At 40.3% G+C, this 18,135-nt stretch overlaps 1 protein-coding gene across 4 annotated transcripts in view; it reads right to left on the reverse strand.

Moving 5' to 3' along the window:
• The window catches only part of ASCC3 (activating signal cointegrator 1 complex subunit 3), a 544,393-nt gene that overhangs the window by 324,886 nt on the left and 201,372 nt on the right, over window positions 1-18,135 (reverse strand). For all 4 annotated transcript variants that reach the window (XR_012655518.1, XM_075063855.1, XM_075063856.1 and 1 more), the window contains exon 11: window positions 4-168. Coding sequence is in view for 3 of the 4 variants with exons in the window: in XM_075063855.1 (XP_074919956.1) it covers window positions 4-168 (165 nt within the window). In the remaining variant the exon portion in view is untranslated. The remainder of the gene's footprint in view (window positions 1-3; window positions 169-18,135) is intronic.

Consider the following 18,135-nt stretch of genomic DNA (forward strand, 5'->3'; position numbering starts at 1 on the left):
TACCTGACGTAAGGTTCGTGCCACTAAACTCTCTAGCACTGGTCCTCTGTCTTCATGCAAGAGATGTACTTCATCAAGAATCAGAAGCTTTACAAGCTGAGAGAGTGCTACATCCCCAACACTCTTTCTTGTCACTACATCCCATTTCTCTGGAGTGGTCACGAGCATCTGTGAAACAAGAAAAAGAATCCTAACCATCCACAAAGGAAAATCCGAGCCAACTACATCCAAAACCAACAATTCTATCAATCTAACACTACGGGTGAAATTTTCAAAAGCTTTTAAGTGACTTAGAAGACTAAGAGTATGCATACACTGCAATTAAAACCCCATGGCTGGCCTGTGCCAGCTGACTCAGGTTTGCAGGGCTTGGGCTAACAGGCTGTTTAACTGAGGTGCAGATGTTCCGGCTCAGGCTGAAGCCTGAGCTCTAAGACCCTCCCCTTTCTCAGGGTCCCTGAGCCCAGGCTCCAGTCCCAGCCCAAATATCTATACTGCAATTAATCAGCCCTTTAGCCTGAGCCATGCAAGCCCAAGTCAGCTGGCACGGACATCTAACTGCACTGTAGACATACACTAAGTCTCACTGAATGATACAAGTGATAAATAAAATAATAGCATGCTTCCAATTTTCACCACTTGTCACAGTTACAGGGCACTTCAGAGCCCTCTGCAGCCCCTCTTGAAGGTACTCCTTAGGTGATAGGATTTTCTTCCTTTACTTCTCTCCAATGTAGAACCCCACTGTTCACTCATTCAGATCTGGATTTCTGGGTTGCAGTTCCCCTATTCACCAACTGTGACTCCTCTAACAGATCCAGCTAGGCTTGCCCCTGCACAAGATTTTCCTTCAGGAGCTGTGACCAGTGGCGAAGACAGTTTTTCCAAAACCAGCTTATTGTTTATTCATTACATGACAATCAAAGAAAGTTAAAAAAAATAAAAAATAAAATAAAGAAAGCTTAGTGCGGGTGTCTCTCTCATCACACACATCCTCCCCCATTTCCTCCATGTTACCTAAACTTTATCCTTTCCTTGCAAGTTTTGGTGATTTCTACTTAGCCTAGACACCTCAATCTTTGGTATGGGAGAGAGACAGCCCTGCAGCACTCTCTCTACCTCTTACTGTGTGTTTGCCGATACCCTGTTTCTCTCTCCATCCTCACCTCCTGAGCAGCTGCTGACTCACCCACCCTATCTTTCACCAAGGGGATACTTTTAATTGTTTACAGTTCTTTCGATTTCTAGGCTCTGGCCAAGGCTGAGTAACTTTGCTGGTGCCTGGAAACAGCATCTTCCAAATTAATGGTCCAGCTACTGTTATCTTTACTGTCTTGAAGTTGTTTACCCCAGAGGTCTTACATCTACCATTGTTTTGTTTACTTCTTGCACTTCCTAACTGCCCCTTTTAATTCAATCTGTGTAGCCAGACAGAATATCATCAAGCAGCTAAGCCAATGTATATAGAATAAGCATAAAAATCAGTAAAGATATCTTCCCCGCTTGCACACCATCTGATAACCCTGTCAGACACCAGGGGTTACAGCTTTATGCCATAACTACAAAAAGCAACATCTTTAAATTGCAAATTGCAGATACAGCGGCTACCATTAAAGATATTTTTCAACACTATTATAGCTATTCTCTGCTTTAAGTATGGAGCAAATGAATGTCTCATATACCCCTCAACAGTGAATACTGGCAAACAATGGTAACTTTTTGGGTGTTTACTGCCAGGCATTTAGGGCTGTGAGTTAGGATTGCCAACTTTCTAACCGCACAAAACCAAACACCCTAGCCCCGCCCCTTCCCCAAGGCCCCACCCCTTCTCAGTACATTCCCCCTTCCTCAGTGACTCACTCCCCCCCACACACACACTCACTTTCACTGGGCTGGGGTAGGGGAGGGGGTGAGGACTCCGGCTTTGGGTGTGGGATCTGAGGATGAAGGGTTTGGGGTGCAAGAAGGGTGGGGCTGTCAGATTCGGAATGTGGGAGCGGGCTGTGGGTTGAGGCAGTGGGTTGGGGAGTGAGAAGGAGTACAGGCTCTGAGCTGGGGGTATAGGCTCTGGTGAGAGGCCAGGAACGACAGGTTTGGGGAGCAAGAGGCGGCTCTAAGCTCAGGGGGATTCGAAACGTGGGAGGGGGCTGTGGGTTGAGCCGGCCAATGGGAGTGCGGAGCTGGTGCTTGGGGTGGGGGCAGCGTGTGGAGCTTCCTGCCCCATCCCCCCACCTGGGACCCGGACCTCCTGCTCTCTTCTGAAGTGCAGTGTGGTGCACTAGGACACATAAGGACTAGCATGCCTTAGCCCAGCAATACCACCAACCAGACTTTTAGTGGCTTGGTCAGCGGTGCTGGCTGGAGCCACCTGGGTCCCTTTTTGACCAAGTGTTTCGGTCAAAAAAACAGACACCTGGTCACCCTACTGTGAGTTAAGGACAATCATTTGTTATTTATGTTCGACCATTTGTTGTTTATTTTCGATTTTGATAAATCATTGCCCTAATAGTGATAAATCACAGACTTCAAGGACATGTAGAAACCTTACTTGCCTCTCTTTCTTTAGGTTCAATAGAAAAGCAATTTTTAACTATTGAAATAAAGCTTATAGTAATACCATTATATCTGAAAAGCAACTTGTAAACTAAAGAGAATAATTACAGTTCATGCCTGGATATTTCACTGAGACTGTATTACAAGAGTTGAGCAACTAGAAAGTTGTGCTCTATAAATCATATGAATAAAGTTAAAGCTGCTCTTCTTGTTTTTGTGAACAATGGGGCATAAGGATTCTTTGATTAACTTGACAGTGTTAACATAGGCTCAGGATTTATTATTTTTTTAAATTAGTGATTGTACTGCTATTTAGTGAAAGAAAATGAATAGAAGTGACAATTCTTCTATCTTGCTCGTGACCAGGAAGGATTCTCTCAAATAGATAATTCAGTCTGCAGTGTATTTGAAAATTTGCTCCCTTTCCTATGACCATAATAAGATTGTCAATTTGTGATGGGGTTTTAGTAATGTATACACTTGTCCTCTAAGATGCCACTAATTATTTTATATATGCCACTGAGTAGTTGGGGATTGCTGTGGGCCAGATTTCCGCCAGTGATCTAGAAGGTAAGATCCATACCCCCTTGCCAGTGTCAACCTACCCAGAATTTGCATAATAGGTTGCCATAAAAATGGGTATCCTATACTATGAATACATCATAAGTTTATGAAACATTTATGTGCAAGTTACAAAAATCAATTAAAAGCTGAATCCTCTTTGAATACATGGTTTTCTCCAAGAGATATGTTTGGAGAGTGGATACAGAGTCATTCTAGTTTGAGTTTTGATATAAAATGTAGCTATAGTAAAAACAGAAGACGAACTTTTAAGGACACATTCATTCATTTACATCTAAATGAAAAAAAATTCAGTACATGTAGCAAAACAATTCTTCTCAACTCTGAACTGGGGGGAAAAAGCCACATTCACTTCAGTGTTTTGTGTTTAAAAAAATCAATGCTTCACATCAGAAATTAGAATTAACCCTAAGGTCTTGCAAGAAAAAAAAACATTCTGCAATTTCCTTACAGGTTATTGTTAAAAAAAATTAAAAACCTACTTTTCAAAACTGGATGTAGTTTTGAATCTCAGCTTTTCAGAAGCTCAGAACCATAACATCATGAAGAATAAATTGACACTCATCTCTGCAGATGACTGTCTCCAGAGTGAATGTAAGAATAGCAAAAGTCTCTGGAAAAGCTCACATAGGAGCTACTTGCATCCTATAAAATATTGTTGTAATTTAAGAAAAGATTTTGCAGCAAGACTCCTAGCAATCCATTTTTGCAAGATTTTTCCTAAATTCTGTGACAGAATGCCATGTTCAGTCTTGTCCTCTTTTATAATAATTGAAATATCCTACAGTAACAGAAGAAATAGCCTGCTTGCTGTAGTAAGTGAAGACCCTAATAAAGGCCCAGTATGAGGCCTGAGGCTGGAACTAAAGTAATGGTCAAGACTTAGCTAAAAAGCAAAGTCAGGCTGTGAGCTGAAAGCCGGCTCGGTTCACAGAAGCTGGCACGGAAAGGGCTGATGCTGCATAAACATATATTCACCTAGCATACCAAAGTATAAATGTGTTACCAGAACACCATATACTGGAACATTCCACAGATAGGAAAAAACAGGCCGACCCATCCCAAGGACAGGGGCAAAAGGGTAAAATGATGGATAGAGTTGTTTTGATTGGACCAACTTGTACAAGGTGAGAGGCGGCCCCTTACTAAGGGGGGAGGGATAGCTCAGTGGTTTGTGCACTGGCCTGCTAAACCCAGGGTTGTGAGTTCAATCCTTGAGGGGGCCATTTGGGGATTGATCCTGCTTTGAGCAGGGGGTTGGACTAGATGATCTCTTGAGGTCCCTTCCAATCTTAATAATCTATGATTCTAAGTAAAGGGGTTGCACCTCAACACGTCAGGTGTAACTTGTTTGTACCTGTGTATAAGAATGTATCCCTGGGGCAATGTCTGGGTCCGGCCTAGAGGGCAGTGGAAAGTCCTGCTACGGACTGAGCCGAGTCCAATTTCAAGAGGAACTTTCTCGTAGTACGCCCGGTAGACTAAGTCATCTACGGGGAACTGCAATTGTGTCCATAAGGCAATAAACCTGGCCGACGTGCCTTGCACCTTACTAGACTCTGTGGTCATTGGGGGTTCTCATCGGGTCTGTTGCATCAGCTATCTGTAGAGCTGGGACAGCACACGGGGCGAGCAGACGCACGCAGCCGAGTGATACCAACAAGGAGAGAACAGAGCACCACACCGGTAGCATCTGACAACACCTCTGGCAACACTTGCTATTATTAAAAATTAGTACTCCACTTCCTAGATACAAACAAGGAAGATGTACCAAATATTCTCATTACTTGGTAATGTTTTTTTTCAGCGAGACTTGTAAGGGTAGATTAAGATTAAGTTGGGCTGGGATCCACAATAATTTTGGTCCCTCTTCTCAAAATGCTGAGGTCTGCTTCAGAGATTGTTCCTCCCAATTTCCCCTCACCTCTTTCTTTCATAGCTTCTTGAACATCTTTCCCCAGCTCTCATAATAAGTTCTTCCTTTCAACCCCTCTACTCAGCTAAGAAAGCTACAAAAAATATTGAGTATTTGTGGCACCTTAGAGACTAACAAATTTATTTAAGCATAAACTTTTGTGGGCTAAAACCCACTTCACCAGATCTATCTTGGGTCCAGTTCTCTTTGATATTCGCATGGATTATGAGACAGAGGATACACTTATGAAAAAATGGGCATTGCCATACCAACTATAACAAGAGTAATCAATTAAGGTGGAGCTACATAAAAGGATAAATGGACACAAATCAGATATTAGGAATGGCAATATACTAAAACCTGTAGGAGAACACTTCAATCTCCCTGGACACACAATAGCAGATCTAAAGGTAGCCATCCCACAGCAAAAAAACTTCACGCACAGAACTTCAAAGAGAAACGTGCTGAGCTTCAGTTCATCTGCAAATTGACACCATCAGCCTCAGGATTTAAACAAAGACTGTGAATGGCTAGCCAACTACAAAAGCAGTTTCTTCTCCTCCCTTGGTGTTCACACCTCAACTACTGGAAGAGGGCCTCATCGTCCCTGATTGAACTAACCTCGTTATCTCCATCCTGATTCTTGCTTGCATATTTATACCTGCCTCTGGAAATTTCCACTACATGCATCTGACGAAGTGGGTATTCACCCACGAAAGCTCATGCTCCAATACATCTGTTAGTCTACAAGGTGCCACACCTTTGTAGTCTTTGCTGCTTTTACAGATCCAGACTAACAAGCTACCCCTCTGACAATTAAGGTGGGCTATTATCAGCAGGAGAAAAACTTTTGTAGTGATAATCAGGATGGCTCATTTCCAACAGTTGACAAGAAGGCATGAGCAACAGTAGGGGAAAAAAATTAGCATGGGGAAATAATTTTTACTTTGCGTAATGACCCATCCACTCCCAGTCTTTATTCAAGCCTAATTTAGTAGTGTCCAGTTTGCAAATTAATTCCAATTCTGCAGTTTCTCATTGGAGTCTGTTTTTTCATCCATTTTTCATGGTGTGTGTGTGTGTGTGTGTGTGTGTGTGTGTGTGTGTGTGTGTGTGTCTTCCTACTGTATTTTCCACAGTATGCATCTGATGAAGTGGGATTTAGCCCATGAAAGCTTATGCTCAAATAAATTTGTTAGTCTCTAAGGTGTTACAAGTACCCCTTGTTCTTTTTGCTGATATAGACTAACATGGCTACCACTCAAACAAAAATTATTGATTTTTCACCAATTCAGTCTTGTAGGCCTTCTCAGATCACTAGACTCGGATTCTAAGGATCTTCACGAACCACAAAATATCTTCACAAATAGTTGACATAGGAACCTGAGCTAGATCAACAATATTGCTGGAAGAACATGCGATTACAGGAGATCGCTTTGTTAAACAGACTGCTCTTTCTTAAATGAGTTCTAATAAAAAGGCAGCTTCCAACAGTTAACAGATAAGGGTAACTGAGATACTGAGTTATTTCCCTAAACTTAAAATGTGAATAGTCATTCCTCGTGGTGACAGGTCTGAGTTTGCTAGTGAGTTTTAAGTGATCATCTCCTGAATTCTAAAGCACATACTGTGTTCTTATTTAGTGTGCATTGTATTTTTCCTTCACAATAACACCATTAAAAAGTCATCATTTATCCACAATATCAAATCAGAGCATCTGGGACACTATTTCTGCAGAGCTAGTCAACGTGAAAGTTCAATTCTCCCCAAATGTGAGCCACGATGCTGGGCAAATGTAACTTGCAAAGGATGTAGAGCTTCTCCCTGAAGCAGAGAGCTCTCAGTGACAACCTAAAAGTATATGCAGCTTCAGTGGCTTGTCATATTCTGTCTGAATTAGTGTAACAGAGATGACAGATTTACAGCTTTTAAGACTAGAAAGGACCATTATAATCATCTAGCCTGATCTCCTGTATAACCACAGGCCATTCTCAACTGTTGCACATCCTAGCTGTGGTGCTGACAGCTAGCCAGCTTAGATCACAACCTCAAGGAAGTGTTAAGTGTACCAATTCATTTGTTAGACTAGAACAAAAGACAATGTTATCACATTATCTGTATATGGCATGTGCCCGGTAATTACATTTGCTTTAAATGCATGACAGCTAGCGACACGATAAGGTTATTTTCTTCACCTATCTGTTTCCTGTGATTAATCTCTTTCTACTTTATTGACCTAGGTCAAAGGATGTTTAGGATTTAGATGTGAATTTATCTGATGTGTAAAACTGCATATTAGCTAATGAAGTATTGTTCCTGGATGTCACATTGTTCATGGAAACTAATTATCTTGATGTCTGTAACTAAATGTATTATGTATGTCTCTAACTGGATGACCCATCAGGATTGAAGCCTTAGAACTTCAGATGAGAAGGTTACCTTCAAAGCATGGCTTATTGTGTAGGACTATGGGAGATCCACAAACTTTGAGTCAACAAAGCAAGAGCCCATGGTGTGCTAGGAATACATTTCTATTATTAAATTTCATCCCACTTCTATTTTTCCAGTCCTCAAGGTCATCCGATTCGTGCTGGTTATACTCTGATTCTTCTTCGTATTGATGTGCCCCCCAACTTTGAGTCATTAGCATATTTCATTAGCACACACCTTCTTTTATGTGCCAAGATTGTTAATGGAAATATTAAATATCAGTCCCAAGGCTGATCACTGAGGAAGTCCATTAGTAACCTTCCTCCAACTCAACAGTTCTCCTTTCGGCACAACCCATTGTCTCCACATTATTCAGTTCCTTATCCACTTTACAGTTCCTATACTAATCCCATTCTTCTCCAGTTTACCTAAGAATTTACCATGTAGTATTATATCAAATGCTTTACTAAAGTTCAGATAGAACAGATCTACTTCATGTCCCTGGGCTAAAAAAAACAGTTATCTTATCACAGGAAGATATCAGGTTAGTTTTGCACAATCTGTTTTTGGGAAACACAGGTTGCATTTTATCCTGTTTTCCAATTACCTCCATTCCCTTAGTTATTCTTTCCCTCAGAATTTGTTCTAAAGCTTTGCATACTATTCAGGTCATACTAATGGATCTGTAGTTTCCTGGATCCTTTTCCCCCACCTTTATTAAATATAAGTACTATGTTTACTATTCACCAATCATACAGTACCACCCACATTTTGTTAAATATATTAAAAATCCTTTCTACCAGATTTGCAATTTCATGCACCAGTTATTTCAGTATTCTGGGATGGAGATTATATGGTATCCTCAATTTGAGCACATTAAGGTCTGAGTTTTAGTTCCATGACAGATGTAGTCATTTCCATTTTTATACACATTCTCATACACTCTCCTATTTTTACCCCCCATGTTTGACATTAGCATCCTTAACTGAGGAAAGTATTTATTTACTTTCTGAGCCAAACCCAGATTATCCTAAGTCTCTAACCCATCCTTGCTGCTTAGCATCCTCACTTCTGTTCATCGTGTTCTCTCTTTCTTTTTTTTCAAAATATCCTTTGTAAGATGCAACTCAGCTTGACTTTTGGAAATTCTCACTTTATATCAAAAATTTCTGGTCTCCAAGATATAGCTTTCTTTGCAGATGAATATCTTCTTCCATTTTTATGGGCCCTCTGTTTACTCCTAATATCCTTTTTCAAGTGTTTATTCTTCCAGTTAAAAGGAGCCCTTCCCTACATGTTTTTCCCCCCTTCCTTGGGATGCAAAATATGGATAGTCCTTGCATCTTTAAGTTAAAGAAATTCCAAGCCTCCTCCACATTTAAGTCAATCCAGATGATCTCAATGCCTTAAATTTTCAAAGTCTGCTCTTTTGAAAACCTTGGTTACTGACCTGTTCATGATTATCCTTCCATTAAATTTAAATAAAAACAACAAAACATCTAGAAGATAAAAAGGTGATAGTGACAGCATGGATCTGTTAAAAACAAATTAACTTGATAGCTTTCTCTGACAGGGTAACAAGCCTTGTGGATTGGGGGAAGTGGTAGACGTGGTATATGTTGACTTTAGTAAAGCTTTTGATACTGTCTCACATGACCTAATAAACAAACTACGGAAATACAATAACTCCTCACTTAACGCTGTAGTTATGTTCTTGAAAAATGTAGCTTTTAGTAAAACAATGTTAAACTAATCCAATTTTCCCATAAGATTTAATGTAAATGTGGGGGGTTAGGTTCCAAGGAAATGGGGGGGGGGGAGGCAGACAAAAGGCATTATATACAATATAGTACTGTATGGTACTGTGGTTGGGAATTGCCCCTGGCTTACCTCACGCAGGCACATCCTGCTGCAGGCAAGGATGCTAGGAAGAACCTTCGCAGCAGCAGCAGCTTCCCCGGAGAAGAACAGGCACTGACTTTGCTGGGGGCTGCTCCAGGCCCACCTCTTCCAGTCCCTGCTCCACTCCAGGCCCACCTCTTCCCACCCCTACTCCACCTTCTCTCCAGAGCATGCTGCATCCCCGCTCCTTCTCTGGCCCACCGCGAAAATCCTAAGCGCTGTTTGGCAATGGGGGAAGCACTGAGAGGGAGGAGGAGGAAGCGGAGAAGAGGAACTTGTGCAATGCTCCCTTGTAAAGTTGCTGCTCTTCCACAGAATCTTACAAGCAGTGGACAGAGCAGGCAACCAAACGACGTTGTAAGGGAGCATTCCACAACTTTAAACAAGCATGTTCCTTAATGGGGTAGCAACGTAACTCTGAAACAACATTAAGCAGGAGGACATTAAATGAGGAGTTACTGTACAACCTAGATGGACTTACTATTAGGTGGGTGCAAAATTGGTTGGAAAACTGTTCCCAGAGAGTAGTTATCAGTGGTTCACAGTCATGCTGGAAGGGCATAACGAGTGGGGTCTTGCAAGGATCAGTTCTGGGTCTGGTTCTGTTCAATATCTTCATCAATGATTTAGATAATGGCATAGAGTACACTTATAAAATTTGCAGATGGTACTAAGCTGGGAGAGGTTGCAAGTGCTTTGGAGGATAGGATTAAAATTCAAAATGCTTTGGACAAATTGAAGAAATGGTCTAAAGTAAATAGGATGAAATTCAAAAAGGACAAATGCAAAAGTACTCCACTTAGGAAGGAACAATCAGTTGCATATACTCAAACTGCGTAGGAAGGAGTACTGCGGAAAGAGATCTGGAGGTCATAGTGGACCAAAAGCTAAACATGAGTCAAAAGTGTAACGCTGTTGCAAAAAAACACAAATCCTTCTGGTATGTATTAGCAGGAGTGGTGTAAGCAAGACACGAAAAGTAATTGTTTCACACTACTCCACGCTGATTAGGCCTCAACTGCTGTACTGTATCCAGTTCTGCACATCATATTTCAGGAAGGATGTGGACAAATAGGAGAGAGTCCAGAGAAGAGCAACAAAAATGATGAAAGGTCTAGAAAACATGACCTATAAACAGAAGATTGAAAAAAACTGGGGTTCATTAGTTTGGAGAAGAGAAGACTGAGAGGGACATGATAATTTTCAAGAACATAAAAAGGTTGTTATAAGGAGGAGGGAGAACAATTATGGTTCTTAACCTCTGCGAATAGGACAAGAAGCAATGGGCCTAAATTGCAGCAAGGGCGGGTTAGGTTGGACATTAGGAAAAACTTCCTAACTGTCAGAGTGGTTGTGGAATCTCCATCATTGGGGATTTTTAAGAGCAGGTTGGACAAACACCTGTCAGGGATGGTCTAGATAATACTTAGTCCTGCCTTGAGTGCAGGAGACTGGACTAGATGACCTTTCAAGGTCCCTTCCAGTTCCATGATTCTTTGATAAACTGAGACACTAAAAATCACTAGTTTTTGCAAATTGATTGCTTAATTATTTGCTCCATTATCCTTCCAGGTACAGAAGATAAACTGACTGGTCTGTAGTTCCCTGGCTTGTCCCTATTTCCCTTTATATAGATGGGCACTATATTTGCCCTTGTCCAGTCTTCTGGAATGTCTCCTGTCTTCCATGACTTTTCAAAGATAATTGCTAATGGCTCAGTATTCTAGGATGCATTTCATCAGGACCTAGTGATTTGAAGACATCTAATTTGTCTAAATAATTTTTGACTTGTCTTTTCCCTATTTTAGACTCTGATCCTACCTCATTTTCACTGGCATTGACTATGTTAGATGTCCAATCACAATCGACCTTCTTGGTGAAAACCAAAACAATGAACTCATTAAATATCTCTGCCATGACTGCTTAACCTTAGCCATTTTAAAGTGGACTGGGTTTCCAGAGGGAAAGGACTCAGCATCTCTGAAGATCAGGCCCCTTTAAGATTTTTCAAGCTAGACATCCCAAAATTAAGGCACTCAAAATCACTAGTAGCTTTTGAAAATCTTCATCTTCCCCTCCCTCTCTCCTGATACTACTTCAGGGGATCGGCAACCTTTGGCACGCAGCTCACCAGGATGCTTACCCTGGCGGGCCAGGCCGGTTTGTTTACCTGCTGCGTCCGCAGGTTTGGCCGATTGCAGCTCCCACTGTCTGCGGTTCGCCACTCCAGGCCAATGGGGGCTGCAGGAAGTGGTTGCCAGCACATCCCTCAGCCCGTGCCGATTCCCACAGCCCCCCTTGCCCTGGGACAGCAAACCACAAAGAGTGGGAGCAGCGATTGGCTGAACCTGAGGATGTAGCAGGTAAACAAACTGGTCCATCCAGCTAGGATGCTTACCCTGGTGAGCCGCATGCCAAAGGCTGCCAATCCCTGTACCACTTACTCATGTTTCCCAGAGATAGTTATCCCTAGAACATCTCCAGATATTGTTCCAGTGCAATGTTATTTGCCTTTGGAGTACACTAGGTTTTATCAATTGCTAGTAATTCTAAAACTAATTTTGAAGAGTCATATGACAAGAAAGTCTGTGCTATCCAAACATTTACTATGCAATAATATCTAAGCATAGATATTATGTTTACAATTATTTATTATTCAGATACTACTTTGTGCTAGCAGTTGGTAAATGTGGACTTTAAGGACCTCCACGGTAATTCAAAGTGGAGAAATGTCACAATTTAGTTAATACATTATAGTTCTACACTACTTCAGATGCAGCTGTTATCACTTTGAAATGAGCCATGTCAACCACAAAAGTTAGCAGCTGTATTTCCATATAACATTAATTAGCAAACTGTGATGAAATATATTTAGCAATGCATATTAAAAATTTAAGGTGTGAAATACTACAAATGCAAGCTACTTAACTAATTTGCTAAAGCTAAACTGGTACTGCTGAGATCACGCTAATTTTTAAGCCATCATCTTGCTATCAGAAATTTTCATTAGAAACAGATGTCTATTCTTTCTTTTCCTGTTTGTGAAATATGTCTAAATATTCACCATGCACTACAATGCTCTTTTATGCCTTTGAATCTTATTTTAAAATAATGGCTAAATAATGACCTAAATATAAAAAACTACATAAGATATAGTCATACTTAAGGAAGCTGGAGACCTCCGGCAAATGTCTTGCCAGCAATTGTGATTATTTCTTAGATTTATTTTGAAAGTAGCAAGCACAGTTATGAAAAAAAATTCCTCTGGGAAAACGAACTTTCTGTGGCCTGCTTCTGAACAGTAAGTCTACTAGACTTTAAATTAAATTCAAAAATATAAAACGCTAATTAAAAATGCAAGCAGAAATAAAAATGTTGACTACTAGCAAATGTTAAAACTACAGATTACTCTTTTCAATTTAAATAATAAACAAGCAGTCTTACTATTCACCTCAATTAGCTTTAAATGCTGCACTGGCATTTCTCTTATAATTAACTTTCAGGGGCAATGACATGTTTCATCCATTAAATTATAAACTCTAAATTTTGAGACATCAGAAAGCTGCGCTACTTATCCTTTTGAAGATTCAGTCTGAATTTTTGCAATGTTTTTCTTGTGCATTCTCTGATATCCTTTGACTTCAGTTATCAGCACAATGAGAAGTGCATTCATTTATATCACTATTTCACCAATTCATTTCTCTCAGTACTGAAATGGCGAGAAAATAAAGTGTCACATTTGCTTAATGAATTAGAACTCATGCAAGACATTTCAATCTGGCTTTCGTATTAGGGCATGGCTGAATAGAAATGGGTTAACTGTCAATATTTTTACTGTCAACTTACATTTCTCTCTGCCCATGTACTTTTTTTTTCCAGCAGTGTTCCAATTATTATTAGGAACCGTTCCAGATTGAACTTGTCCATTGGGAAATGTACGAAGCAGATACACATGGATATCAGAATTATGCAAAACGTCTTGCTTACCAAGTTTGGCAATTTGATATTAATACAAACGACCATAAAATTGAAATGTTTTAAAACTTTCAGTTAAATTTAGTTCAGGAGCAAAGCTGAAACATGAAATACTCAGAACCAAATCAGCCTTTTGTCACTTGATAAACAAGATGAGGGAGCTCAGCGTTCATAGATATAATATGCTCATGGCTCCAGGACAGTACAACTGCTCAGAACAGTAATATCCTGATAGTCAATCCACAAACTGTAGTTTCTTGGCAGGCATCTATCTTTCAACTGCTTTCCTAACCAGAGAAACAACCTCAGAAATTTGGCAGACTAGGCTAGGGCTAATAAAACTCATGGAGGAAAAAATGGTTGCAGACCTGAAGGTGTGAAAATACTTAGGACCTCAGTGGTCCTAGATTCCAGTTGTGCTAGAGATTATAAGAAAAAGCACCACACAGACAACTGTCATTTTGGACAAAATCATCGTCATTTTTTTCTTTTGTCCCAGAGCTCCCTATCTAGCCCAAAGAGCTGGATTTGAAACTTGATCAGGACATGCAAAACAATAAAACACAGACAAGGGGATAGATATATAAGTGGAAGACCACAACTTAATGATATTTTAAATTTAATGGTGGTGAAAAACTAACATCCTACTTTCTCCCATCTCCGGGCCAAAAATCAGGCATTTATTTTTATTTTGGTTCAGCCTACTGTTAGATGGCCTCCACACCAAATAAATCAATATTCATGCTGGACCCTCTTCAGACTAATACCTAACATTCAGCCCACCTCTGAATCCTCTCACCCTTCCCCTATGACAGAGAATGAGGAATATGAAAGGTACTTCAGTTTGCAAAAACATAGGGACTCTCTTTCTTCCTCCAGGCTAGTAGGGTCAATCAGTTATCCTTCTGAGTTTCATGTCTACCTCTGAGAGCTGGCCTCTTTGACATCAGTCACACAGGGTGTCAGTAAACAGCTTGGTCACAACCTCCACCTCAGTAGCTAATTTCTGCCTCCCATCAATCCCAACTCTAAGGTCTTCCAACCACATATCAGTTCCCATGTCTGACAAATGTGCTCATCTTTCATGTAAATCTCAGGAACATCATCCCAGATTTTCATTTATGTGATCACTACACCGCCAGTGTCCAAGATGACTCTGATGACATTTCAGTTCATAACCTTCCAGACCTGATCCACGCAAGCAAGACCTTATGATCATTTTAGACCAAAGCACATTTGGTACCCAGCCACAAAAGTAATCCAACATACATTCCTGCTAAATTCTGATTCTCAAATTCACTCCAGCGCAAACTCTAAGATTGCTCTCCCCTAACAGAATAACATACATGTATGTGATTCACCCATCAGGTAGCCCAAAAGCAGCCTGAAATGGTCCCACAAGATGCCCTCCTCCCAAACCACTGAGGATGGACAACTTCAGCCCCGAAGGCGAGTGGCGACACACTTGCTGTTCTCCTACCCTTTTGTGGGCTTGGTGGACTCTAATACCTGTAAACCCAGATATCCACACTGTTCCTGAGATTTCCAGAAAACTGTAAGCACAAAAGATTTAGCTCATATTCTCACCCTGTCCTGCTAGTCCGCATTACAAGGTGGGCATAAGAAATAACATTTCTATAGCCAGAGCCCCGAAGCTTGAACCCCTCTGAGAATCAAATGCCTCCAAAGCTGCAATGTAACCACACCAACACACCTGAATACTGTGTAACATTTGCTGGACTGCACCCCAGGCAGGCTGACATGTTCCTCAATACTGCAGCAAATGGATACCTGCTTAGGTAACTACTATGCCAAAGTATAATAAAAAGTCTGGCTCTTGAAAGTAGTGATAAATACAACAGGGCATTTTTATGTACAGAATTATTCACCACACAGAGATGTATTTCCTTGTTCGGGGCAGGAGGCAAAGCTTCCAGCTTTAAGCTTGTATGGAAAATGCACACAAAGATTGTTCAACACTGTTTGACTATAAGTTCATAGTCTCAGTTTTGGCACCACGTAAACACACCTCTAAAATCCAAACAAAGGGAATCATTTTGGTTTATAATAAAATAATGTATTTCCAGCCACTACAACAAAAAGAAGGAAATACTCCTTTTTGTAAGTTGTGAATCAATAGAACAGTAGGAAAACAATGATTATCCTGAAAAATGAAATTTCAAACTATAATCTGCTTGGATTTAGAATGAGGACTAATCACTCTCTTCACATTCAGCTCAGGCCTTTCTGGAACAATGAGTATATAAGCTAGCTAGCCAAAACATATAACTAAGCCCTGGTCTACCCTATGAGGTTAGGTCAAATTTAACCACATTGGGTCGATTTTATAAGCAATGTGGCTACACAACCAACCCATTCTGTTGACATAAAGGGCTCTTAAAATGACTGCTGTACTCCTCCCCGGTAGGAGAGTAGTGCTAAAAGTCGACCTTCTTAGTTGATTGTCCAAGTCGATGGCATTAGCCTCCGGGAGCTATCCCGGAATGCTCTAATGTGACCAGTTTGGACAGCACTTTCAACTCCGGTGCACTAGCCAGGTACCCAGGAAAAGCCCCAGGAACTTTTGAATTTAATTTCCTGTTCAGTCAGTGTGGAGAGCTCAGCACTACTGTGAGCAAAGGATATTAGGGAGCCACCGATTCAATGTCAAAGCAGCTATGAGATCATAAGTCCACCCAGAAGAGCTGCAATTCCCACATGCAGACTGAAAATGCCCAAGAAAATAAGCCTAGATGATTACATTGAGAGCCTGGATAAAAGTTCAGGCTAGAAAAGAAACAGTTTAGCAAAGCAGTATGTACACCATAAGTACTGAAAATTCCAAAGGACTGAAACACAAGATCAAAATTCAGAGGAACCCATTTTGGAGAACCTTCTTCACTTGAACATAAACAAATGGCACAGCTGCTCATCTTCTGTTCATGTTGATGTCAATGCTCATCTCCAATGTTTTTTTCTGTAACTGTGAACTTTTAATACAAGATATGAAAAGTAGTTCTTTACATTACATTTTTCCCAGCCTCTTGGTAACTTGGGAATATTTGGCAACAAGTCTTCTTAATGAATCAGTGCAAAACTCATAGTTTGCATCCTTTATTGATTGGGGGTCAAAGGCATCACATTCCTTCTGTTCTTTTTTCAAGGAAATTATGGTGTAAGTGGCTCAGATACAGTCACTCTAAAGTAAATTACAAAAGCCATGAGAGCTCTATATAGATATATATTCCCTAAGGTATTTTTGCTTGACACTGCAGAAAATAAAATTACCAACTTGTGCTCTTTAGTATAAGTCAAGATTCTAAAGTTCTATCTATTCAGGAAAATATAGATTTTAGCCCTGTCAATGCATTATTCTTCTAAGGATATTGATAAATTTGGGCAGCATTTTGCTACTAAAACAATGTTATTGCTGACTTATTCCTCAGAGTCTCAGGAGCACACTGGTGATACGTCAGCCCCAAACATCTTTCCTAGCAGCTTCATATAGATGTTGAACAGAATTTGTGACAGATGGAAGCTTGTGTGACTATGTACAATCCCTCATGAAGGATAAGCCAAAACACTGCTGTATGAGACCTCTCACAAAGGAAGTGAGGAGAAAGAACAACAGAAGGATCATCGTATCAGTCCCTACTGGAGGTTAATAATCTTTTATAAATCAAAAGGTATAAAAAGTAATAAATTTATTAAAATCAACATCAAGATCTTATTCTGCTCTGCTAGCTGGAGGAAATCACTATTAACAGTAACTGACTTAGTCCATACCCAGGAATGAAACCAGATGAAGGAGGACTTTAGAAATATATAGCCTCCAAGTTTTGATGGAGCAACTTTACTACACCTTTCGTGACAAACTCCTCTAGAAAAGGTATATGTTTAAAACAAATCAGTAACCTGAAAGACGGTTAACAACCTGTTTTATTGTACTGCACCGTATATAGGTTTTATATCACACTCATCATTATAGCATGTGAGCACCTTCCAACAATGCATTAAGCAACATAACTAACACTGGTCAGGTGTTTGTTTTCTCATTCTTTTCCCAAGGGTAGGTATGTGTGCAGCAGAATGTTTTTTATTTTATAACAAAAAAAACCTAATACAAACTTTTCCATATGTTCATATTAGAAAAGGCAAGGTTGAAGAAATGTGTCTTTAACTTAGAATGGAAGGTGGTTTCCCCCCGCCCCCCCCGAGTATCAAGCTTAACGACCACTTGTTGAGGGCAGCTGGCATTTTGTCATTTTGTGAGGGTGAAATTTAACAATCCCTATCAAAGAGCAGCCCAAATGTCTGTTAACCTTAACTAGCTGCAGAACATATTGTTCCATCTCCAAGATCATTAAAGACTGCGTGCACCTGACTTGCACATCAGTTGTGTAAACGCACCCAAATACACATGTACAACAATATCTTAAGGTTTGGGGTGCATGCAAGAGCACATATGAACTTTTGAACATTAAGGCCAAATTATTGTATTTACACTACCAAAAGACTTCAGTTATTTGCCATAGAGCTAGCAGGGAAACTAGAATAAGGGTGGGATTAACTTCAATGTGGGCAGAATTAGGCCAACAATGAGCATTTATGAAAATCCTACCACAGTAGTCCAGCACTACATTAGTAACTACAACATATGCATCTTGTAGCTCCACTACTTATGCTGCTTTTACAACAGCAAGGCAAACTGTGTACCTATTTAACCAAGCAGAACGAAAATAAATAAAATGTCAGGGAAAATAGGACCATCTTTTTTA

Source organism: Chelonoidis abingdonii, chromosome 3, assembly GCF_003597395.2.
Source record: "Chelonoidis abingdonii isolate Lonesome George chromosome 3, CheloAbing_2.0, whole genome shotgun sequence".
NCBI lineage: Eukaryota > Metazoa > Chordata > Testudines > Testudinidae > Chelonoidis > Chelonoidis abingdonii.